The 26,644-nt window shown below is 39.8% G+C and overlaps 2 protein-coding genes across 5 annotated transcripts in view; one reads left to right on the plus strand and one right to left on the minus strand.

The window, feature by feature from the left end:
* BST1 (bone marrow stromal cell antigen 1) overlaps positions 1 to 9,916 on the minus strand; it is a 94,609-nt gene extending 84,693 nt beyond the window's left edge. Inside the window, exons 1-2 of the mRNA XM_031664708.1 lie at positions 9,813 to 9,916; positions 1,850 to 1,927 (exon numbers count right to left, since the gene is read on the minus strand). Of these exons, the coding sequence (XP_031520568.1) occupies positions 1,850 to 1,851 (2 nt within the window). The 5' untranslated portion in view covers positions 1,852 to 1,927; positions 9,813 to 9,916. The remainder of the gene's footprint in view (positions 1 to 1,849; positions 1,928 to 9,812) is intronic.
* FBXL5 (F-box and leucine rich repeat protein 5) overlaps positions 4,889 to 26,644 on the plus strand; it is a 47,446-nt gene continuing 25,690 nt past the window's right edge. The window contains exons 1-3 of one of the 4 annotated variants that reach the window (XM_021938313.1): positions 4,889 to 5,021; positions 21,422 to 21,637; positions 25,527 to 25,622. In XM_021938313.1, the coding sequence (XP_021794005.1) occupies positions 21,503 to 21,637; positions 25,527 to 25,622 (231 nt within the window). In that variant the 5' untranslated portion in view covers positions 4,889 to 5,021; positions 21,422 to 21,502. Of the gene's footprint in view, positions 5,022 to 9,248; positions 9,453 to 21,421; positions 21,638 to 25,526; positions 25,623 to 26,644 lie in introns of those variants that run through there. The other 3 variants (XM_003898503.4, XM_021938312.2, XM_021938314.2) reach the window with 3 other exon arrangements.

Consider the following 26,644-nt stretch of genomic DNA (forward strand, 5'->3'; position numbering starts at 1 on the left):
GTTTCAATCAGTGTTAGCCAGGATGGTCTCGGGATCTCTCCTGATTCTTGTGATCCACCACCGGCCTCCCAAAGTGCTGGGATTACAGGCGTGAGCCACTGCGCCCGGCCTCTGCTATTTCTTAATGGGGGTAGTCTTGGGCAAATTATGTACCTTCTTTAAGTTTTTCATCTCAAAAATCACGATAAGAGTGCCTACACTTCATGCAGTCATTCTGTGAATATAAATACTCTAAAACCAAAAAGTCTTTAGAATGGTGATTTGCACTCAGGTTTGTTTGCTATAATTATGTTAGCCAGGGTAAGTAAATGAACAGTGATGAAAATGAGATGAGAATACAGAAAGCTTGGCAAACTCAGAGGATAGAAAATGGTGAGTTCACTTTTGGACTTACTGAATCTGTAGCTTCTGGCAAATGATAGTCACCTAGTGTTTGTTGAATAGTGACAGAAATAAGCAGATTTTTTTTTGACAAGAGGTCGCTCTTTCAGGTTGAGTATGCGTGGTTACCCGTTTCATTGCAACAGTTTACGCTATTCTTCCTGCCTCGTTTTCCGGAGTAGCTGGGACTACAGACGCCGCCAATTACACCGCGATTTTTGCATTTTTAGGAACGGGTTTCATTTCGACGTTATTAGATGATCTGAGCTTTCGATACCCGCGGATCCGGGCCGCCGCTCTTCCGCGTTGGGATATGGGCGTACACCGCATTCGCCAGATTTTTCTTTTAAAAAAAAAAAAAAAAATACGGGCGAGTGGCTCACGCCTGTAATCCCAGCACCTGGGAGGTCGAGACGGGCGGATCACGCAGGTCAGGAGATCGAGACCATCCTGGCTAACACGGGTGAAACCCCGCTCTCATTAAAAAATGCAAAACTAGGGCGGGCGCAGGTGCAGCCAGCTCCTCGTAGTCCCGCAGCTACTGGGGAGACTACCCAGGAGAATGGCATGCAAAACCCCGAGGCGAGCTTGTAGAGCCCTCGAGATCCGCCACTGCACTCCAGCCTGGGCATGAGCAGACTCGTGATCAAAAAACAAAAAAAATGTACCAGGTATTGTTGTAAGCTCTTTGACTAGAGACTCTCATTTAATCTCTACCACAATCCAGTAGGATAGGTAGTATTATTTCCATTTCACAGATGAGTGAACAGAATAGTGAACAGGTTTATGGCTTAATGGTAGTAGCAAAGTCCTCATTCCCAGAAGGCAAAAGAGGTTCTGTTTTACCCTGCTGGTAGTAAGAAAGTGGACCAGCTGAGATTTGAACCCAATCGATGCAACTCCAGTGTGCTGAACCACTACAACAGGTCAAACCATTTTGAAACTTCTGGCCCTAGTATCTCAATAGAGATACTGAGACTAGAGTCTATTATGGTATGCTGTTTCATACAGTGTTAGCTGTCTAATAATAAATATACCTATCATTTATTGAATAGCTACTATGTCCCATGCAGTGAAGTACCTAGTGTATTGTTAGTTTTTGAATAATTAATGACTAGTATCAATATATAATATTACCCCTATCTTTGAAGAGGAATATCATAGAAATATTATGGTATATGCAAAGGAAAGGATATCATTTCTAGGAATTTTCAGTAAAAGACTGGCAAGAATAAACATATGTGAACTTGTAATTCTTCATGAATAATAGCATTCCTTTTTTTGACCCATCCTAAAAAATACCCAGATTAGAAAGTTACATTTGGTAAATATTTTACAATCATTTCTTATTTACTCATTGCTTACCCTGCACACTAGGTCAATATGCCCTACTGTTTTATGGTCAGTTATTCAGTGACAGAAAGATTATTTTGACAAAGATCTGGTAGTAACAATTGTGCATACTTACATTTTGTAAAATCTGGGAATAATGTTTAGCCACAAACTTCTTCACTATTCTGCTGTTCCTTGTCAGCAACAAGAACACCTTTGCAAAGACAAACAAAAATTATATCTTACTATAGTATCAGCTACCTAGGAATAGATTACATAAAGATAATGGATTGAATAGATTGATGCAATTTTAACTCCCTCTAGGATGATATTGAAGAAAACAATTTTTATCCTTTACCATTTCTGGGCTGGGAATGGTGATGAGAGGCTTGCTTGAATTATTCAAGTAGAGCTTTTTTATTACCAGTGATTTCTAAGCTTGACCTTTTCAAGGAACAATGCATATCTGATGATCTCTTGGGATATTCTCATTATTTAATGTATATAGCAATATTAAAAGATAGTATTGAGTGCTAAGTATGCCAGGTACTGTGAAAGCCTATTACACTTATTCAGTTAATCTTTACAACAACACTATGAAGTATGTTTTACTCTTTTTCATAATTTATTAAGTGAGGACCCAGAAACTCAGAATACATAATTTGCCCTGGGTCACACAAATGCCACCACCTTTGAACTTAGATATGAAGACTACCCTCTAGAGTTGGTAGAGCCGTGGAAGGAGCCTATGCCCCTAAATAAAGTAGAGCTGTCGAACCAGTTCTGGACCACTTACGTGGTGTATATGTAAGTTTAGTAGCCAGCTTCAAAGATAGCCCTCAATTAATCCCTGCGTTTATTAGGTACACTGTTGTGTAAGTAATCCCCTCCCACACTGTACTGGGGTTGTTCTGTACCACCAATAACATAGGCATGAATGATGGGATGTCTCTTCTGAGATTACATTATAAAAAATTGACTTATCTTGGGTTTGAAATCACTTGCTCTCTCTCTTTCTTGGCCCTCACCTTGAGGAAAGCAAGCTACCATATTATAAGTAACCCTATAGAGAGTACCATGTGGTGAGGACCTGAGGTCCTTATTCTAACAGCCTATAAGGATGTGAGGCCTCCCAACAGCCACTTGAGTGAACCTGAAAGCAAGATCCTTCAGTCCCAGGTTATGTCATTAGATGATCGCAGCTCTGGCTGCTAACTTGACTGCAGCCACATGAGAGAACCTGATCTAGAATCACCCATTAAGCCACTCTGTAATTCCTGATTCTCAAAAACTGAAATAAAGCCATTTAAGTTTTAAAGGGTGCTTAAGCCATTCAAGTTTTTGGTTAATCTGTTATGCAACAATAAGTAACTAACACATGAGAAAAAGGAAAAAAAAGACCCTATCTTGTTTAAGGCACTGTTATTTTCTATTTTCTGTCACTTGCAACTAAATGTAACAAGTCCCTTCTCCAGTTAATTTGTAAAATTAACCTAAAGAAACAGTTTTGAAATACTATTCCTAAGGTTCCCAAACACTGAGAATTGGCAGAGACCAAAGAGAACATCATGTCCAATCTGCTCATTTTACAGGTAAAAGTAATAGCTAACATTTAGTGCTTCCTATGCCAGGCTCTGCTAAATTCCATAAAACAGTTAATTCTCAGGATACTTTGTGAGGTGGAAACTCACTATCCCTTTACAGATGAGGATACTGGTTCCACACTCCAACCCAATTTTGCTTTACTGTCTCTTTACTGTAAGAGAACACTTTTAAAACAGTGCAATTACAAGCACATGCCAAAGTTTTGTTACAACCCCGCACACAGGGGAAACACCTATAGTAGTCCAAAGAATCACCTTGGTAGAGACATTTTAGGGAAAGAGAATGGAACTAATCACAGTTAAATCGGTTACACAAATAACATAATGATTCATTAAAGGTTACCTAACTCTTTTTTTTTGAAACAGAGTCTTGCTCTGTCACTCAGGCTAGAGTGCAGTGGCTTGATCTAGGCTCACTGCAACCTCCTCCTCTCAGGTTCAAGTGATTCTCCTGCCTCAGCCTTTCCAGTAACTGGTACTACAGGTGTGTGCCACCATGTGTGGCTAATTTTTGTATTTTTAGTAGAGATGGAGTTTCGCCATGTTGCCCAGGTTGGTCTCAAACTCCTGACCTGAAGTGATCCACCCACCTCGGCCTCCCAGAAAGTGTTGGGATTACAGGCGTGAGCCACCGTGCTGGGCCACCTAACTCTTCACTGACTTATCTGGATGACTGGTGACTGATTTCCCATAACAAGTCAGCCTGAGAAAGTCCTTTTTACACGTGTTGTAGATTAATTAATATGTATTCATAATTTAGCACCTTTTATCACTCAAAAGTGTCCCAGACCAAGTCTGCACAGTTGAGGAAATGAAGGTTCCAGAATGGCCAAGTGATTTGTCCTAGATCTTGTGGGTACGTAGTGAGAACTGGGATTAGAGTTCAAATCAATGTTTTATGTATTAGCCAGGCTATTAGTCAGTGAACACAAATGAGATGTATACATGACATCTCTATTTTTAGGTAGCTCTCCGCAGAGGTGTCTTGTGTAATTGGGGATGTTTTTGTACTCTGTTTTGAGTTTTTTAAAACAATGTCAGAGGCTGGGTGTGGCAGCTCATGCCTATAATCCCAGTGCTTTGGGAGGCCAGGTAGGAGGATTGCTTGAGGCTGGGAGTTCAAGATCAGCCTGGGCAACATCATGAGACCACACCTCTACAAAAAATAAAAATAAAAAATTAGCCTGGTGTGGTGGCACATGCCTGTAGTCTTAGCTATTCTGGAGCTGAGAAAAGATCATTTGAGCCTAGGAATTTGAGGCTGCAGTAAGCTATGATTGTGCCTCTGCACTCCAGCCTGGGTGACAGACTGAAACCCTCCTAAAAAAGAAAAAAAAAAAAAAAAAAAAAGTCAGAGGTAGGGAGGAAGGAAACAGAACTGATACTTTCCTAATACATTTTTTTCCTCTCTGTAGGCAGGGATTAAGCAATTGCCTGCCAGATTTCATCATTACAATGAATGTAACTCTGACACTTTACAGGAAACTTATCATTTCTTTCCATTCCAGAAACTTGTGATACTTTCTCACTACATGGTGCAAACAGCTGAGTCAAGTTGTCCTTGAGAGTAGCCACCTTTCCCTCAGGTCATACACATGGAACCATTCTTTCTCCCTACAACTCAGCCCATTATAGAGCCTTTGACTGAAAATCAAGATTTTGGTGTTCACTTGGCAATATTTACTACGAGGTAAATGACACAAGGTAGGTGACACAAAGGTATATTTGGGAAATGGAAGGCTCATCTCTGTCTGAAAATGTTGTAAGGAAACTTTATGGACCACTATACACATTATATCTCCAGATTTAAAATGAAAGAAACTATGGTTTTAGCATTATTTAAACTTCTCTTCAAAAGGAGATCTAAGGAATGGGACTACTCTATATTTGAACAGTTAACGTAGTTTGTGGTGCAGCTCACATTCTCCTGGTAGAAGGAATTGGAAATCTGAGTAAAGAGGTTCCCAGAGCTGAATTTCACCCAGTACCCAGTTTAGGAATCAAGTTTTGCTTATGAGGTCAAAATGAGAACCCTTTAAAGGAGAGTAACAATTGTTGAAAGTAAGAAGGACGTTAAATACAGCTTGTTTGGGTTAGTTTTCCTTAAAAACCATATATGTATATTACTGAATAACAGGAGTATTTTGGCTTGTAAAAACTTTTCAAATTATCATTCATGCAGCAAGAAATATTTTATGCTTGCTATGTATGCCTACTACTTGTTCAGGGAATGTAGATAAGCATTACATAATGTCAGGTACTTAAAATGGCTAAGAAATTATTTTACTGGATACCTTTTCATTTATGACATTCTGATTTTTTGTCGTTAAATATATTTAGTTAAAGCACAGGAGGGACTGGAATTAATGAGGAAGAAACATTGATCACTGCAGCTCATTCAGAATGGGGTGGATAGTATGAAACTTTGAATCTCAAAGCTGGGAGATTTCCAAGAACAGTAATCTGGATTTATTCAACTTTATATCTCAAGCTCCTGCTGCATAGTGGGTGTCCAATTTAATGCTGAATATGAGAAAATTAAGTCTCTGGAGTCCCAGATGGATAATTTTTCTGAATATTTAATGCTGAGCTTAAGGGCCACTTCCACCAGAAAGCCCTCTGTGGCTATCTAGAAAGTTGATTAAGACCATCCTATATGTGCCCATCTTAGTCCGTTTTCTGTTGCTTATAACGGAATACCTGAAACTGGGTAATTTATAAAGAAAAAGAATTTATTTCTTACAGCATGGGACTGAAGTCCATGGTCGAGGGGCTGCATCTGATGAGGGCCTTCTTTCTGGTGGCGACTCTGCAGAGTCCCAAGGCAGCGTAGGACATTATATGGTGAGGAACTGAGCATGCTGGCACAGGTCTTTCTTCCTCTTGTAAAGCCACCAGTCCCACTCCTATGATAACCCATGAGTCCTTTAATCCATGAATGAATTAAGCCATTCATGAGGGCAGAACTTTCATGACCCAGCAGTTGTCGATTGACTATTTTAATGGACAGTAAGGATCAACTCTGGTACTGAGAGAGGACTATGATTCCAGCTGGGTCAAAATGGAAACATTCTTTCATTGCTTGTTTTCACAACTAATCTGCTATTGGGGAAAGTGCTGTGTCACATACTCAAATAAACGGAGTTAAATGCCTTAGAATTGACCTTCCCTGGCCAGTAACCCTTTCCAGGGTTCCCAAATTAGGCTTGGAAACTACTATAGAAGAGGCCTATTGATAACGGAAGAAGTTATATTTTTAGGTTGCCAGAGACAGAGTGAGAGTAGGTAAGAGAAACGACCAATTCTACCAGTCATTCTACAATGTGGGTTTTCACTCTTCTGTTCACATGCGTTATTCAGACTTCTTGTGGTGGTCAATTGCTAGATGGTCTGTTGGAATTATCTGCTGTCATATATCCAAAGAGGTCTCAAAGAGAGTTAAAATGACAACCTTAGCCTTTATAAACGTTCCAATCTGCTGTAGTTGCAGTAACCTGTGGTGATGATACTACATTGATCAATGACCTCTCTAGAGCTAAAGTTCAGTATAAGTCAGTCATTTATTTTGGATATATCAGGTGATTAATTGCTACATCATTCAGCGTATGGAGCTAATGTTAACAGCTTTCCATGGGAAAAATTACTCACAGGGCTTACTTTTAAAATCACTTTCTTTCTTTCATTTTGTCATCTAAAACAAATTCCTTGAAAAGGCCAGTGTCCAAAGTGGCTGCTATTACTTTTCAGCTGACTATAGAGCTTCAAATCTGGGTGACAGTGAAACTGTGTGGATGGGCTTTTTTTGTTGTTGTTGCCAAATACCTTTTTAATGTGTTTGGTTCTAGAGATGGATACACTAGTGAACAGCACAAACACAAACAGTTGATTGGAGAAGACAACATAGCATATTAAACGTTAGTAAAAATGAGGAAATTACACAGTGCTATGAACTATCCTCATTCTTTTTTCGAACAAGTATTTACTGCATACTCACTTTATGACAGACATCATTCTAAGTGCTCAGGATAAAACAAAGTGCATGTTCTCATGGAGTTCATTTCTCTATATAACTGGTTAACCTGAGGTCTGATTCTTCATTCCAAGATAGCTGGAATGAAAGATTAGCATGAGGTAAAAAAATAGAGGGTAAATAAGAAAATGCTCTCTGCGGGTTATTAAAAAATATAGAGGCAAAGTCCTGGGGAAAGAACAGAGAAAGAGAGCGAGAAACAGGGTGAAAGGGAGAAGGAGGAAGAGAGAGTCAACATCTTTATGAAGGACTTTATTATTCTATTTCTTAAGCATTATTCCTGCTTCTTAAGACACATTGTGTATAAGCCATCTCTGTATCCCAACTAATGCAATGCCTGTGGGGGTATTGTCAAATCCAGATTTATATGACCAGATTTTTCACTTACTAATTTCTGGGACCCTAGGCAATTACTAGAATGTCTTGAAGACCTAATTTCCTGCAGCACTACCTCACAGAGTTGCTTTTAAAAAGTACTGATAGCTTACAGACGGTACTATTATAAGTGCTTCAAATATATAAACTCAATCCTCATAAAGATTCTGAGGTAGGTATTACTAGCCTCATTTCATGTAAGAACAAACTGAGGCACAAAGAGGTCATATAGCTTGTTAACGGTTGTATAGCTAGTGTCTGGCAAAACCAGGAATCTTAACTTCATTTCCAGAGTCTGTGATTTAACCACTGTTTACACTGACTGTCTATAATAGCATATAGTAAGATAAGATTAGAACTAAATAGGGTGCATTCCACTGCAAAGTTCTTTCTCACCTCCTTCTACTCCATTATTTGTTGAATATTTACTGATCCCCATGTTGTCTTGCAACTGTGATAGATAATAGAGAACAAGGGTGAACACAGCATATCTGGTTCTTGCTCTCCTGGAGGTTCTGGCCATTACGCAAATAACAATTCCTCTCAAGGTTCTCAGGCTTCCCTGTTTTCTCCTGTTTCCCTGTCTGCCCAGCAGTACTCCAGCCAACCAATCTAAGACTGACAAGCGTCAGCAGAGAACAGGGTCTCCAGGAGGTCTGTGGCGAGGGCCAGGCTATTTATGGGGGAAGAGACAGACATTTCCCTGGTTTAGTGATCTTGTTTTCTCTCCGAACCTCCGCTTAAAATGGCGAGATTTGTACCAAGGTTCTTTACCGCAGTAACCTTCCATTATTCACCCTTCTTCCCACCCCCAAGGCCCGTCGGGCCTATCCCTGACCCGCGTTCCAGCACTTGAGGTGCATTTCCGCACCTGGATCCCCAGATACTGTTTTTCCCCGCGTTGAAACTTCCGAATTCCACCAGGTCTCTCTCTCGCGGTCTCTGCCCCGCCCCTCGCACCCAGGCCCCGCGCCCGCGGTGGGCTGCCGCCCGGGACCGAAGCTCTCAGAGCCCGCAGCCCTGGTTCACCAACCGCTGGGCGGGAGCCAGGCCCGACCTTTGACTGGCGGGCGGGGTGGTCTGCACTTGGCCCCAGAAAAAGTCTGGCACGGGCCAATCGCAGGGAGGCAAAGGGTAGCTCTGGAGGTCCCGGCCAGACGCATTGGTCACCCAGGCCAAGCAGGCGTCGGGGCCTGGGCACAGGCAGAGCTCGCGGCCCCGACTGCGGCCATTGTGCTTGGCTGCCTCTCCTCAACGCCTGGTGGGCTGGGCAGAAATGGGAGAAGCGCCGAGAGCGCCACTGAAACGACTTTCCCCTACTCTCAGATACTGTGCTTTCATGTAGTGAAAGAGACAGGGTAAAGGTTTGTGTTCTTTCTGCTGCATAGGAAGAGGACAAGAAACGAAAAGAATGGGGGCGGGAGGCAGAAGCCGCGAGCCTCTGCGCGCGCCCGGTCACGTGGGCCGCAGGGACCGCATGGCGGCGGCCTGCGCGCCCCCGCGTTCCTGCCGGCCAGGCTGACCGGGCGCGCGCGCCGACGGGGCGGGCGCATGCGCAAGGGGGCGCGCCGCCTCTGCCCCGCGGCAAGGGTGTCTATGGAGAGGCGGCGGCCGCGGCTGCTGAGGCGGAGGCTGAGGCAGTGGCGATGGCGCCCTTCCCTGAAGAAGTGGACGTCTTCACCGCCCCACACTGGCGGATGAAGCAGCTGGTGGGGCTCTACTGCGACAAGGTAACGGAGCGCCGAGCCTCCTGCTGTGGGCGGTGCGGGCGGCGATGGGGAGCTGGCTGGGTTACTGGGGCGGCCTGGCCTGTGCCGCGCCCGCAGCCCCGTGCCGTCGCCGCGCGAGTAGCCGCCTGCGCAGATGTCAGCGCTGCCCGTTCCCGCAGCCTCCCCGCCCGCTGCGGGGCCCTCGCAGAGCCGGCCTCCCCGCCTGGCCGCCGCCTCGGACGTGCTCTCGGGGCGGGCGGCGGCCCCTGCCGAGGGCCTGGCGCCTGAGGAGGGGCGCTGCCGGGGTCACTGGCCGCCCTCGCGCCGGCCCCACCGCCGCCCTGGGCCTCCCGCTGCTGCCTCTAAGGAGAGCGGCCCTACCTCCCCGAAGCCTTGGGTGCCCCGGCCGGCCACCTGCGGTGAACTCCTATCCGCACCGAGCAGTTGTTCCCGTTCTCCGTCACTCCCCCGGGCCTGTTCGGGGCTCTCCGTGCAGACACCCACCCATCCTCTGAACCTCTCGCTGGCTTCCTGGCTGGAACTGCAGCGTCTCCCAGCTACCGGGTTCCTTTTACCCCCAGCTTTTTTCACTGGTTTGATTTTGGGGGAAAAGCCAAGTTTAGAACTGAAGAACCTTCACTCTTCATGTGTCGTTATCGGTTTTTTTGCAACTTTTATTGCCTTGACCACTTACTAGATGTAGATTTTGTTATAAGACAGCAATTCTTGGAATTCTTTACATAAGCTCGAATAAAGGGGGCCTCGGGAAAAGTTGGTTTAACTGTGAGAACCATTTTGGGCTCATAATTGGTGCAGCATAAGCTGAAGAGGCACTTGTGTGGAGATGATTCGGGGCCTTTTGCTAATGATTTTAAAACAATATTTAACATTCCACATATTTGTCAGTTTATGTTGGGGAAAGTCACATGGATATCTGCAAACCTCAGGCAGTCCCGTTTCTTGTGGAAATGATCCAACTACATAAAGCATTCAAATGACTACTGTTTAAGCATAGAAATCAACTTTTAGGAATTCTCAGAAATTGTATAGCATTATGCAGAACCATTGTCTACAGAAAAGAGGGGTGTTTCATAGTTAAGCCAGGCGATTGGAGAATGCCCAGGGTGTTCACTGCTAGGCCACACTCAAGACCAGCAATTTAAAGCAGTGACGTTGAATTTCAAATCTTAGCACTCCATCTTCTCCCTCCCTCCATTCTGAAAATTTAGAAATACCCAGTTCACACGTAGTTGGAAACACCAGGACTGTCTAGGACAGTGGTTTGCAACCTCGGATGCTTATTAGCCTTAACCTAAAAGCTATTAGAAATCCTGATGTTTATGTGACTAAAATTAGGATTTCACCCAGACATCAGGTATAGATGATTAAAGCTCTCCAGTTGAGTGCAGTATGCAGCTGAGGGTGAGAACCACTTATCTAGGAGAAGCATGAGGAATGGTTAAGCCATTAATGGAAAGGGTATATCCCTGAATTTTTTAGTTAGCAGTATTGTTGTGTTTTTATCCTCTCTGGCTTTTGAATTTGGTTCATTCAGACACCATTCTTTAATAGCAGGAAAGAAAAAAATTGGTCTCAAAAATCGAAAGTGGAAGTTGAGACTAACAGAATCCAAGTTTTCTCTCCAGTTTAAACTGTGGAGAGGTAGCCTAGGATCAACTGAAATTATATGGAGAATTTTGTGCATGTGCCCATTTTCCTAGGGGGTTTGTAGCTTTCATCGATTTCCAGATGATTGTGACCTCCCAAAATAATCACAATTTAATTTACTTGCAGACTAAGCTCACCAGCCTTATTTTAAAATTTTCAACAAGTTAGTCACTCTTTTTCTGTGTCTCTTCCTGGTGGTTGAGAATATTTGAACAAATTTTGAAAATGCAGTTGCTTTTTTACAAAATATCTGAGTCAAGTAAGATTCTTTTCAGTAATGTTCCTATTTGCATAACTAGTTTAATAAAGCATTTTCAATTTGACATAGTGTAAGTCAAAATTATTACTAATTCTGAATTAATTAGATATAGTTAATGAGATTCTTGTATATGTTCATGAAGAAGATTAAAAGTCCAATTTTCTGAACTGAGACCGAGGAGATTTAGGAAAAAAAAAAACTGCGTAGGAATTTTACATCCAGATTTCTTCTTGATAATGATAGCCAATGGAAATCTCTCTTAGGATGTCCTTTGGGAGCTAGAGTGGAAAATAATTATTTTGTAATGGCTCAGTAATCTTAAAGGAATTAAAGGAAGAGTACCTTGTTTGTTTTTATTCATTTATCATCTCATGTTTTGCCATTATCCTTTGGTTGTATAGACCAAGGATATCCCATTGAACACAGTTTACAATAAAACTATACAAAATGAGAACTAGTTTTTATGCTCAAACTAAAAAGGTACAAAATAGTTATTTCACTGTACTGTAGTCCAAATTTGGGCTCTGAATGCTCAGTTATTATAAAGAAGTCAGTTACTATTTTCAATACTGAACTTCTCAAGTACAATGTATTTTAGAAGCATCCATTTATTTGCTAGCATCAAGTAAACCACTTATATGCTTAAACTAGTTAGTATAATGTATTCCAAAGTTATCTTAGTCTACTTATTTTTTAGGTAGAAAGTTGAATAGGATGAGAAAATAAAACAAATTTTCAAAAGCTGACAGATGTATGTCTTAGACCATTTTAAATATTGCTGTCTAATACCTGATTTAATACTTTGCCCATAGATTTCTTTTTACATTTGTAAAAAGTTTTATGGAAAGGTTTTTCACCTTTGTTATCCAGACAACAGTGCTTTGAGTTATGTAAAGACAAAGTATTTCTGTTTTATTGCTGGGGACTTACAGGCCTAGATTAGCTAGGCCAAGGTTACATAAGCAGCTAGTGGTAGATCCGGATGGAAACCCAAGTCATTGTTAGGATTCCTAGTTTAATTTTCTTTATATTAAATCATAGTAGTTTATTTTTTGGGGAGCAATGTGCTAAAAAATCTGCTAATTCACTGACCTTTCAAACTGGGATGATGTTAGTAAATATTTATATTGAATGACATCCTTTTTCCATTTTACTTCAGTTTATCAGTCTTTTCTCCAGTTCTCCAAGGTTAACGCCATTAATTCTGTCAGTGAGCATTGGAGTTTCTACCATCTACTCTGTAGTAGCTTGTGCTACAGAAAGACGTTGGCAATGTGACATGTGGTCTCTACTCTCAAAAAGTTTACAGTCCAGTATGTAATAACATCTATGCTAGGATGGAAATCCAAACACGGTATAGTGGGAGCAAAGGGAGTTATGTGGTCAGTTCCACATTAAAGTGTCCGGAGTGGTCTCTTTGAATTGATTTCTGAGGGAAGAGAAGGCTGTGGTTGTAAGGATGTGGTTAGTTCAGAGATTCCCAGGCTTATATATAAACCAGTTATTAAAAACTCAAGTAATGGAAGCCTTAAGGCGTGCCCAAATTTTTCAGGTAAGGGTATTAAAAGTGCTATTTACTTTTATTAAAGGATTTAATATATTTGTACATTTATTTATACATATAGGACATTTTGTCACCCAAAACTCTTAAGTGGGAAGAAGCGTAGAGTAATTTGAATATATTCTTTTTTTAAAAAAATGACTGAGTATAACTTTATGGTCAGTTTTCCTTCCCCACCTCCCGGCCCCCCACCCCTTTTTCTGCATACCTGTAACAATTTATTGACTGGCATTTGAGAAGATTGGCTTAGTGGAGAAAATATTGAATTGAGAGCTGTGGAAGAAGTAAAAGGGAATTTAATGAGTTCTTACTACATGTCTACATTGTTTCTTTTAATCTTCACAAGAACTACGTAAGACAAATATTATCCTTCATTTAAAGTTGAGGAAACAGCTTTAGTGGTTAAGTAACTTACCCAACTCATTCAACTAGTAATTAGTAGAGCCTCAATTTTAATCTTAGGATTTTTTTTCCCCTTCAGAAGCCCATGGGTTTTGCATTACCTTACTAGTTCGGCTACTTATTGGGAGCTCTATGATTTTATGCAGAACAGTTTACCTGTGGGTCATTTTTTCCATCTGTAAATTTGATCAGATACTTACTAAGGTTTCTTCACTAAGTATAAGTCTCCCTTGATTAAATTAAAGCATTGTCTGAGTGAGTAAACAAAGTAAAAATGTATTTGGGTGAATAATATTGGTATTTTTGGTATGCCATTTTTTTTTTTTTTTTTTTTGAGACAGAGTCTCGCTCTGTCGCCCAGGCTGGAGTGCAGTGGCCGGATCTAAGCTCACTGCAAGCTCCGCCTCCTGGGTTTACGCCATTCTCCTGCCTCAGCCTCCCCAGTAGTTGGGACTACAGGAGCCCGCCACCTCGCCCGGCTAGTTTTCTGTATTTTTTAGTAGAAACGGGGTTTCACCGTGTTAGCCAGGATGGTCTCGATCTCCTGACCTCGTGATCCACCCATCTCGGCCTCCCAAAGTGCTGGGATTACAGGCTTGAGCCACCGCGCCTGGCTGCCATTTTCTTATCTATTTTTGAATGTGCTGTATTGTCTTTAAGTGACATACCACTTTTGAGAATCAGTTTGAAACCAGGCTGTAATACTTGATTTATCACTGTAGAATGTTTGATACAGAAAGTCAGTTATAGGTTGGGCGCAGTGGCTTATGTCTGTATCCCAGCACTTTGGGAGGCCAGGGCAGGTGGATCATGAAGTCAGGAGTTCAAGACCAGCCTGGCCAGAATGGTGAAACCTCATCTCTACAAAAAATACAAAAATTAGCTGGGCGTGGTGGCGGGGTCCTGTAATCTCAGCTACACGGGAGGCTAAGGCAGAATTGCTGGAATCCAGGAGGCAGAGATTGCAGCGAGCTGAGATTATGCCATTGCAATCCAACCTGGGCGACAGAGCAAGACGCTGTCTCAAAAAAAAAAAAAGAAAGTCAGTTATAAATCCTTTTAAAATGTGGAAGGTACCATGTTACTATTTGTTAATTATGTGTGTCCTTTTATATATGTAAGTTCTTTGTTGAATTTGTGAGGCATCAGAGTATATAACTTTATAGGTCACTAGGAACCTTTATATTTTACTGTAGAAGAGTGCTCTTCAAAATGTGACCTGTGACCTATTAGTAGTAGGTCATAAATTTCTTTTGTGGGTCAGGAACAGCATTAAAAATTTAAATGGAAAAGTAAGTATTAGAGTACATCACAGATTAGAGAGGGAAATACTGTTCCCTGAAATTTGTTTGAGTGTTTGTGATGGGTGTGAATCTGGATTACACTATATTTCATACTAAAGGTCATGGTTAACAGTGTTTGAAAAACAGTTTTCTAGAGCAACATTTCTTAACCAAAGCACTGTTGACGTTTTGAGGTAGATGCGTCTTTTTTATAGGGGCTATCCTGTGCCTTGTAGGCTGTTTAGCCACATCCTTGACTTTTATCCACTAGGTGTCAGTAGTACATTTCCAGTGGTGACAACCAAAACTGCCTCCAGATTTTGCCTTTTATCTCTGGGGGATGGGTAGGGGGGTGGCGGAATTACTGCCTTGGTGAGAACTGTTGCTTTGGAGCAAATGTTCTTTCTAACAATTTACTCTCTTGGATCTGAAAAGATAGCTTTATTAATGGGACTAACGTTGTATCTGTAGAAAAGCCATAGATGTTAGAGTTTTAGGGACTTGGTCTTGGTTTTGTTGTTTACTAGTTGTATGATGTGGGGTAAGTTTTTTTCCTGAGCCTGTTTGTTAGACTGTAAAATGAGGATTTTAATACCTACTCTTTAGATTGTTTTAATAATTAAATATATAACAACACTAGGGTAATTTCTCACATATCTTTGGCTTTAGTATGTCCCGGAAATTATTAGTGTCCAGGTTTTTTTCCTCTATAAAGTCTGTATGTGAAGGCCAACAATTTTAACAACTATTCATATAAACAGATGTCAAAAAAGTTAAATTGTGTATATTCTGGTATATTCTGGTTCTTTTTTTTTTTTTTTTTTTTTGAGACGTAGTCTCTGTCTCCAGGCTGGAGTGTGGTGGTGTGATCTTGGCTCACTGCAACCTCCGCCTCCCAGGTTCAAGCCATTCTTCTGCCTCAGCCTTTCGAGTACCTGGGACTACAGGCGTGTGCCACCATGTCCAGCTAATTTTTGTAGTTTTAGTAGAGATGGGGTTTCACCATGTTGGCCTAGATCTCTAGACCTCGTGATCCACACGCCTCGGCCTTCCAAAGTGCTGGGATTACAGGTGTGAACCACCGTGCCAGCCCTGGTTATTCTTTTAACTGCTAAATTTACTAACTTTAGGTACCAGGTTAAAAACATTTGCACTTTTCATATGGAGAAAAACTGAGTTGGGTAGTATCTTTAAGGACTTTTCTGTCTGTTGCTCCTTTTTTTTTTTTTTTTTTGGCTTTGTTTTCACTTCATCAAATCAACAAACATGTTGAGGATTTAATGTAGATAAAAATCTTATTTCCTCAACCTGTTGTACAAAATATTTTATATTCTCCACCAAGAATTTAACTTGATCTGTTAATCTGTTGATCATTTTTTCCCAGCTTTATTGAGGTATAATTGACAAATAAAAATTGTATATATTCAAGGTGTACAATGCGATGGTTTGATATACATGTACATCGTATAATGATTACCAAAATCAAATTAACACATCACCACAAATAATTACCCTTTGTGTGGGAGTGGTAAGGACACAGAAGATGTACTCTCAGCAAATTTCAAGTACATAATACAGTATTATTAGCTATAGTCATTGTACTGTACCTTATATCCCCAGAACATACTCATCTTAGAACTGAAAGTTAGTGTTCTTTGTTCGGCATCCCCCATTTTCTCCATCCCCTGCTCCCTGACAACCACCTTTCATACTCTTTGCTTCTATGAGTTCTACTTTAGATTCCATATATAGTGAGATCATACATTATTTGTCTCTCCGTATCTGGCTTATTTCACTTAGCTGTTTTCCAGGTTCATCTGTGTTGTTGCAAATGACAGGATTTCCTTATTTATGACTGAATAATATTTTGTTATATATATCACATTTTCTTTTTTTTTTTTTTTCCAGGCAAGAATTAATTTCTTTTTTTTTTTAATTTATTTATTATTATTATACTTTAAGTTGTAGGGTACATGTGCATAACGTGCAGGTTTGTTACATATGTATACTTGTGCCATGTTGGTGTGCTGCACCCGTCAACTCGTCATTTACATCAGGTATAACTCCCAATGCAATCCCTCCCCCCTCCCCACTCCCCATGATAGGCCCCGGTGTGTGATGTTCCCCTTCCCGAGTCCAAGTGATCTCATTGTTCAGTTCCCGCCTATGAGTGAGAACATGCGGTGTTTGGTTTTCTGTTCTTGTGATAGTTTGCTAAGAATGATGGTTTCCAGCTGCATCCATGTCCCTACAAAGGACGCAAACTCATCCTTTTTTATGGCTGCATAGTATTCCATGGTGTATATGTGCCACATTTTCTTAATCCAATCTGTCACTGATGGACATTTGGGTTGATTCCAAGTCTTTGCTATTGTGAATAGTGCTGCAATAAACATACGTGTGCATGTGTCTTTATAGCAGCATAATTTATACTCCTTTGGGTATATCCCCAGTAATGGGATGGCTGGGTCATATGGTACATCTAGTTCTAGATCCTTGAGGAATCGCCATACTGTTTTCCATAATGGTTGAACTAGTTTACAATCCCACCAACAGTGTGAAAGTGTTCCTATTTCTCCACATCCTCTCCAGCACCTGTTGTTTCCTGACTTTTTAATGATTGCCATTCTAACTGGTGTGAGATGGTATCTCATTGTGGTTTTGATTTGCATTTCTCTGATGACCAGTGATGATGAGCATTTTTTCATGTGTCTGTTGGCTGTATGAATGTCTTCTTTTGAGAAATGTCTGTTCATATCCTTTGCCCACTTTTTGATGGGGTTGTTTGTTTTTTTCTTGTAAATTTGTTTGAGTTCTTTGTAGGTTCTGGATATTAGCCCTTTGTCAGATGAGTAGATTGCAAAAATTTTCTCCCATTCTGTAGGTTGCCTGTTCACTCTGATGGTAGTTTCTTTTGCTGTGCAGAAGCTCTTTAGTTTAATTAGATCCCATTTGTCAATTTTAGCTTTTGCTGCCGTTGCTTTTGGTGTTTTAGACATGAAGTCTTTGCCCATGCCTATGTCCTGAATGGTACTACCTAGGTTTTCCTCTAGGATTTTTATGGTATTAGGTCTAACATTTAAGTCTCTAATCCATCTTGAATTAATTTTCGTATAAGGAGTAAGGAAAGGATCCAGTTTCAGCTTTCTACTTATGGCTAGCCAATTTTCCCAGCACCATTTATTAAATAGGGAATCCTTTCCCCATTTCTTGTTTCTCTCAGGTTTGTCAAAGATCAGATGGCTGTAGATGTGTGGTATTATTTCTGAGGACTCTGTTCTGTTCCATTGGTCTATATCTCTGTTTTGGTACCAGTACCATGCTGTTTTGGTTATATCACATTTTCTTTACCCATTTGTGGTCAAGCACTCCAATTGGCTCCATATCTTGGCTATTATGAATAATACTGCATTGAACATGGGAGTGCAGATATCTCTTAGAGATCCGAATTTTATTTACTTTGAACATATACTCAGGAATGGGATTGCTGGAAGTTATGAAAATTACATTTTTGATTTTTTGAGGAATTTCCATACTGTTTTCCATAATGGCTGTACTAGTTTCTTTGTAATGATATTTTATTTTAGTCTGAATACAGAATTAATAACGGAAAAGCCTACTAAGTAAGGCTTGCAGATGCCTAGGTAGTGTTTATATTCTGTGTTCTTTATATTATTAAATTGTCACAGGTAGCCAGGTGCAGTGGCTTGTGCCTATAATCTCAGCAACTCAGGATGCTGAGCCAGGAGGATCACTTGAAGCCAGGACTTTAAGACCAGCTTGGGCAACATAGTGAGACCCCATCTCTAAAAAATAAAAGAGTAACTAGGTGTGATGCACACCACACCTGTAGTTCCAGCTATTCGGGAGGCTGAGGCCAGCAGGAGGATCACTTGAGCCCAGGAGTTCGAGGTTGCAGTGAGTTATGATCATGCCACTGCACTGCAGCCTGGGCAACAGAGCAAGACCCTGTCTCAAAAAAATTCTCACAAGAACTCTGTGAGGTAGTTAATATTATTAGCCCTGTTTTACAGATGAAGAAACTGAGGTACAAAGAAATGTAATGACTTGCTGGCAGAATGGATTACACCTAGGCAATCTTGCCCCAGAGTCAGTGCTTTTAACTACTGTGCTAGATTAGCTGGATATAGATTCTATCTGTAGTTTAGAATCTCTTTATATAGTTACTATAGTTAATTTGGCTCTCAGTTTGTGGCATGAAACAAATCTTTACATTAGTGTGTTATTAGATCTAAAAGAATTTCTAATAGTCTAATGAGAATATATGCAAAATTCCCTGTATGTCTTTTAAGATATTATTTTTCTTAACTCATGTTAGGGCCTTACAGTCTTCCTTTGATATCCTCCTATTTTGTGGGAGATTGTTTTCAGGACACCCATGGTTACCAAACTCCGTGGATGCTCAAGTCCCTTATATAAAATAGCATAGTACTTGCATGTAACTTACATGTCTTCCCGTATGCTTTAAATCATCTTTAGATTACTTATAATACATAATACAGTGAAAATCCTATGTATATAGTTGTTATATTGTTTTTTATTGTTATTTTTACTTTTTATTTTTTTCAATATTTTCTTTTCTTTTCTTTTTTTTTTTTTTTGAGAAGGAGTCTTGCTTTGTTGCCTGGGCTGGAGTGCAGTGGCATGATCTCAGCTCACTGCAACCTCCGCCTCCTGGGTTCAAGTGATTCTGCTGTCCCAGCCTCCCGAGTAGCTGGGACTACAGGCATACACCACCACTCCCTGCTAATTTTTGTGTTTTTAGTAGAAACAGCGTTTCATCATGTTGGTCAGGCTGGTCTCGAACTCCTGACCTCAGGAAATCCACTCACCTCAGCGTCTGAAAGTACTGGGATTACAGGTGTGAGACACCATGCCCAGCCTTTTACAATCCACAGTTAGTTGAACCTGTGGTTTCTGTATCCTCACGGAGGCTGACTGTGTTTACTTTTTGCCATTAAAAAAAAAAATCTAGCGTTAATGGTTTCTTTTGATTTGTGTCCTGCTTCTACTAAGGCTATTTTTAAGTTTGCTTTTTTTTTTCCCCCAAAAATGATACATGATAATGTTTGTAGAGATTAGCCACTAATGAATTTTATTGTAATCTTGTGTGGCATTTCTTATGATTTAAAAAAAAATCTATAATATGTATTTAACCAAATCTGTCTTACCTGTGTTTTTTGTGTGGCTTAAGAGCCAAGCATCACTTTTACATTTTTAAATAGTTGGAAAAAATCAAAAGAAGAGTAGTATTTTGTGACATGTGAAAAACATATAATTTTGAATTTCAGTGTTTATAAAGTTTTATGAAAATATAACTACAGTCATTCATTTACATATTGTCTATGACTACTTTTGTGCTACAACTGCTGAGTTAAATAATTGCTACGGACCACATGGCCTGCAAAAGTTAAAACATTTGTTATCTGTCCTTTTATAGAAAAGTTGCCAATTCTTGCTCTAGATGATTTACTTGTGTATTGCAGTTAACTGTTCATTGTCTTATTTGCCTTCACTGGAATGGAAACTCCATAAAGGCAAGAAATCTTTGTTTTGTTCATTGATATATCCCAAGTACCAAAGAACAGTGTTTACCTCATAATAGCTACTCAGTAAATATTTGTATAGAGTAAAAAATGTATGACTTTATAAAAAATGAATATTTAATTTTCAAAATGATAATAGCTAATGTTTATTGAGTACCAACAACCATGTGAAATACAGATGTTTTATTATACCCATTTAACATCAAGGTTAAACTAACACATTAACAAAAGTAGGCCAGGCGTGGTGGCTCCTGCCTGTAATCTAGCACTTTGGGAGGCCGAGACGGGTGGATCATGAGGTCAGGAGTTCAAGACCAGCCTGGCCAAGATAGTTAAACCCTGTCTCTACTAAAAAATACAAAAATTAGCCAGTCGCGGTGGTGGGCACCTGTAATCCCAGCTACTCGGGAGGCTGAGGCAGGAGAATCGCTTGAACCTGGGAGGCAGAGTCTGCAGTGAGCCGAGACCATACCACTGCATTCTAGCCTGGGCGACAGAGCAAGACTCCGTCTCAAAAAAAAAAAAAAAGAAAAAAGAAAGAAAAGTAACTTACCCAGGGTTGCACAGTTAAATAGTGGTAGAACCGGTATCCCATCCTAGAGAATCTGACTTTAGAACTGGTTCACTGTAAGTGACTCTTAAAATGCATAATCCATACTACCTTTTATAGAAGATAGTTAATTCTGTTATGTATAGTACGAATAATTTTGTTTTAGGAGCTTGTATGTCATCTGTTTTGATGCTCTGTCATCAGACTGTCATTCCAGCTGATGACAGGCAATAAGCTTAGATTATGTTCCATTTTAGGAATACTAGATACTTTAGAAAGCAAGTCTAGGAGGTATGGTGTTAGTAGCTTTTCCCCTTTCATCTACCTGTTGTATTTAACCAAATCAAGTTTCCCTCTTTAAAATTTCTGCCTGCCTGTATTTAGCATACATATAGAGTAATGAAATTTTAGGTTTAGAAGGGGCGTAGTTTAATCTCTTCTATTTAAAGAAACGATGATTTGTGCACGTATCGTTTTTCTGTATCACCAAGCCAGCAAACCAACATCTTCCTGGCCTAGTGTACTTTTTAATATACTATTATAACTTGTTAATTTATGAATTTCCTTTATTTGTACTTTAACCAAGTGTAAGGGAAGTATCATGCTGTGTGCAAAAGTGAATAGGGATGTATTTGAATATTTTTTATTTGTGCATATTTGCACGTATTTATTACACTTTTCTTTTTAAATTTTTATTCAGCTTTCTAAAACCAATTTTTCCAACAACAACGATTTCCGTGCTCTTCTGCAGTCTTTGTATGCTACTTTCAAGGAGTTCAAAATGCATGAGCAGATTGAAAATGAATACATTATTGGTTTGCTTCAACAACGCAGCCAGACCATTTATAATGTACATTCTGACAATAAACTCTCTGAGATGCTTAGCCTCTTTGAAAAGGGACTGAAGAATGTTAAGGTAAGTTTGCAAAAATGGATATTTAACTGTCAAAACTTGTGCCATCTTCTGGTATGTCATTGGCAAAACTTGTCACTGTTTTATAGTAAATGATGTAATGTTAAAAAAAAATTATTGCTGGGCGCGGTGGCTCACGCCTGTAATCCCAGCACTTTGGGAGGCGGGCGGATCATGAGGTCAGGAGATCGAGACCATCCTGGATCCTGGCTAACACGGTGAAACCCCGTCTCTACTAAAAATGCAAAAAATTAGCTGGGCATGGTGGTGGCAGGTGCCTGTAGTCCCGGCTACTTGGGAGGCTGAGGCAGGAGAATGGCGTGAACCCGGGAGGCAGAGCTTGCAATGAGCCAAGATCGCGCCACTGTACTCCAGCCTGGGCGATAGAGCGAGACTCCCTCTCAAAAAAAAAAAAAAATTATTTTGTCACTTGTTAAAGATGGCAAGGAAGACTATTTAAAAAGAACTACTGCAGTGGGGAGTTTGCAGTAGTGGAGAGAGAGATCAGGCCCAACATTGAATACAGTAAGGACAAGTAGGGATTTATATCCAAGTGGCAAAGTGGGAAGAGTGGGTGGAACACTACTGAGGAAACATCAAGGCCAAGGGGATTCTTGCTAGACTAACTATAAAATTCTTGCTGAAGGCAGGAGGATAATAACATATTGAAGGATGAGTAGTTTGATCAGATGTAGAGAGTGATCAGATACTAAGACTGAGAGATTTTCACTAAACCAATTCAGCAGGATTTTTGCTAAAACTGGACTAAGCAGGACAAGAACAGAGTATAAGGTCAGGCCTAAGTTGAGAAGAGGGCCCAGAGGAGCCTGATTCAGGTTTGATGAGAGTCTTCATCAGTTACCTCTTTATTATTGTTTAATAAAATTTTATAATGAATACTACTCACCAAGTCTTAAAGCTGTTTTTCTAAGTTGAAGTTTTAATTAGAAAATTTTTACGTTCTGTTAACATTTGCTGAATTATTAAAGGAAAGCTATCAATCCAGTTAATGGTGACCAAAGGTATAATTATTACTTAGAATGAATAAACACTTTAATTTTATAAATTGTACTTGTTTTAGAATTGAATGCCAGCCAGGTGCAGTGTGCAGTGGCTCACACCTGTAGTCCCAGCACTTTGGGAGGCCGAGGCTAGTGGATCACTTGAGGTCAGGCGTTCTAGACCAGCCTGGCCAACATAGTGAAAACCTTTCTCTCCTAAAAATATAAAAATTAGCCAGACATAGTGGCAGGCGCCTGTAATCCCAGCTGAGGCAGGAGAATTGCTTGAACCTGGGAGGTGGAGGTTGCAGTGAGCTAAAGATGTTACTGGGTATAGTTTAGGATAATGATGTAGAGAGACTTTCTTCTTAATTACATTTATATATTATAGGATTTTGAAATTTGATCTTAGTTATTTCCCTTCTGGCTTGGTGAAGCGTAAGCTTAAGTTGTAGCTCTTTTAAGCCATCATATACTCTTCACCTAGAGATTTATGTTCTGGAAAGGCTGTTCTGCAGGTTAGGGAGGATGGATTAAAGATAAAAGACTAAAGGAGGAAGACCATTATTAAACATTATTCTAATAGTTTCTGGAAGAATACTCAGTAGCTACTTGGTGGGGAGGTGTGGGAGGTTTGGTAGGGGTAGGGTACTAGATAGTAATATTAATAGAAGGGAGATTTACTTTTTTATTGAATATTCTTTTATATTCTTCAAATTTTATATCATATTATGTATTGCCACATGAATGCACCTTCAATAAGATCTGAACTATAGTTATGACTAGTGGAAATAAAGGGGAGGGGATCAGACTTGAGAGTTATGTAGGAAATAAAATTGATAGAATGTAGTGATTATACTTAAAGGGAGGAGGAAAGAAAAGAAATCAAAATGAGGATTCAGCCTGACTTTCTAGAGCATATAGAAGAGGGTCAGGAAATAAAAAGATTCATTCTTGACATATTAGGTTTGAACTGCTTGTGTATCCAGATGGGCATTTATGAATAGGAGGTGATAAAGATGAATTTCATGGTCAGAAGAGTGACCCAGTATGAAAAATCAAATTTGATAGTTATTATTAGCATATAAGTAGGAATGGAAGCCATGTGGATATGCTTAGGGAAAATGTGTAAAGTCATAAGAGAATAAGACATTGGATTGAATATTGGGAAGCAGTTGAATAAATTAGTTCTGGAAAAAGAGACCAGAGAGGACTTAACAGAGATGAAATATTTTCATATTTTAAGTTTTCATAGGCTGGGCATGGTGGCTCATCCCTGTAATTCCAGCACTTTGGGAGGCTGAGGCGTGCCGATCACTTGAGGTCAGGAGTTCGAGACCAGCCTGGCCAACGTGATGAAACCCCATCTCTACTAAAAATACCAAAAAAATTAGCTGGGAGTTGTGATGTGCACCTGTAGTCCCAGCCACTCAGGAGGCTAGATGGGAGAATAGCTTGAACCTCAGCTTGCAGCAAGCTGAGATTGTGCCACCACATTCCAGCCTGGGCGACAGAGCAAGACTTGTCCCCCCCCAAAAAAAGTTTTCATTATTTTGTAAATTTCCTACATGCTTTGAGAGGACTGATATAGAAGTGGGAAAATGTAATTCTAGGTTATGAGAAAGAACTTTATAGTTCCTTAGAATTGCCCAGAATTAGAATGATTTACTTCAAGATATAGTGAGCACCTTGCCTTTAAAAGTGTTGATATTGATATATATGACCTTACATCAAGTAAATTTTTTTTTTTTTTTGAGACAGAGTCTTGCTGTGTCACCCATGCTGAGGTACAGTGGTGTAATCTCAGCTCATGGCAACCTCCTTCTCTCAGGTTCAAGCAATTCTCCCTGCCTCAGCCTCCCGGATAGCTGGGATTACAGGTGCCCGTCATTATACCCAGCTAATTTTTGTATTTTTAGTAGAGATGGGTTTCGCTGCATTGAGCAGGCTGATCTTGAACTCCTGACATCAGGTGATCCACCTGCCTCTGCCTCCCAAAGTGTTGGGATTACAGGTGTGACCCACTGCGCCCAGCAGTATAATGTTAACAGGTACAGTTGACCATTGAACAACATGGGGATTAGGGTTGCCAACACCCTGTGCTGTTAAAAATCCATGTATAACTTTTGAATCTCTCAAAACTTATAGCCTGCTACTGTTGACTGGAAGCCTTACCAATAACATAAAACGATTAACAATTATTTCATATATTGTATGTAATATATATATACTGGATTCTTACAATAAGGTAAGCTAGAGAAAAGAAAATGTTACCGAGAACATCATATGGAAGAAAAAATATATTCACTATTTATTAAGTGGAAGTGGATCATCATAAATGTCTTTATCCTCATTGTCCTCACATTGAGTAGGCTAAGGAGGAAGAAGAGGTGGGTTTGGTCTTGCTGTTGCAGGGGTGGGAGAGGCAGAAGAAAATTGGTATTTAAGTGAACCCGCACAGTTCAAACCTGTGTTGTTCAAGCGTCAACTATATTCTGAATTTTTTAGTGGAGGAGACACTAGATGACCATAAAGGGATTCCGTAATGATACAGTCCATTAGGCTTGGAGATAAATTAAGACAACTGACATTTAGAAATTATATAAATATATGATTAGAAATCAAATCAATAGAAGTTATGGGCAGATACTTGCTATTTTTAGGCTTTTTGTGGTATTTTAAAAATATAGGGTTACATACATTACTAAAGTAATCCAAAGCTTACTGTTTTACGGACATCTTTTATGCTAAAAGTAGAGAAACCACTTTGCAATTTCTCTATTTTTTTTTTTTCCGGAGGTTTTATGTCACATTTTAAACTGTCTTCCTGGGACCAGACATAATTAATGAAGCAAAACTTTTATAAAAATGTATTTTTTTTTGGTTTCCAGAATGAATATGAACAGTTAAATTATGCAAAACAACTGAAAGAGAGATTGGAGGCTTTTACAAGAGATTTTCTTCCTCACATGAAAGAGGAAGAGGAGGTAAGCATACTTTTTCCCTCTTGTGATTTAGATTTATAACATTCTTAAAATACTATTTTGCTTCAGAGGATCTTCAAAATAATGCATAGGAAGATGTGTCTGGTTGATGGAGAGAAGAACCCAGTTCTTTTTGGGAACTGAAGAAAACCCAAGGGAAAAAAAAAAAAAACATTTGTTTTGTTTTCTCAGAAAGGTTGTTGCTTTTCATTGAATAGATGATTTAATTAATTTACTCAGGAAATAATTTTCTTTTTTGTAAATGGCTCTGTCTTAAATGTTAATAACTTATGCTACCCTAATGTCTCTTCAGAACCTTTAGAGGATTCTTTAAACTTCTGAATTTTTTTTTACATTTTCATGCTGTGTTTAAAGATTTTTTTAAGTTTTTTTTTTTTTTTTTTCTCCCAGTAGTGTACTTTAGTATTTAAATGGTGGTTTTAAATTTATTAGCCTTGACTGGACATGGTGGTTCACATCTATAATCCCAGCACTTTGGGAAGCTGAGGCAGGATTGCTTGAGCTCATAAGTTCAAGACCAGCCTGGGAAAAATAGCAAGACCTCATCTGTGCTAAAAATTAAAAAAATCAGCTGGGCATGGTGGCGTGTGCCTGTCATCCCAGCTACTTGGGAGCTTGAGGTGAGAGGATTGCTTGAGCCCAAGAGGTTGAGACTGCAATGAGCCGTGATTGCGCCGTGGTACTTCAGCCTGGGTGATAGAGCGAGACCATGTCTCCAAACAAACAAACAAAGACATTTATTAGTCTTAAGCCTACTATACATGTATTAGGGTATCATTGAATGAATGGGCAAAACGTTTTCCCTTTTTCTTCTGTCTCTAATTTGGGATGAATATCAGAGTTAGAAATAGATAAATGATTTTATGAGGAACTGAATACCTGTTCAACTGTAAGTCAGTTATTGTAGAGATTCTCAACTATAGCTTCACCTTATAATCAAATTGATATTTAAACAAACAAAAGAAACCCCAACAGTATTTTAAGCCCTTTCCAGACAAATTACA

Source organism: Papio anubis, chromosome 3 (assembly GCF_008728515.1).
Source record: "Papio anubis isolate 15944 chromosome 3, Panubis1.0, whole genome shotgun sequence".
In the NCBI taxonomy this organism is placed as follows: domain Eukaryota; kingdom Metazoa; phylum Chordata; class Mammalia; order Primates; family Cercopithecidae; genus Papio; species Papio anubis.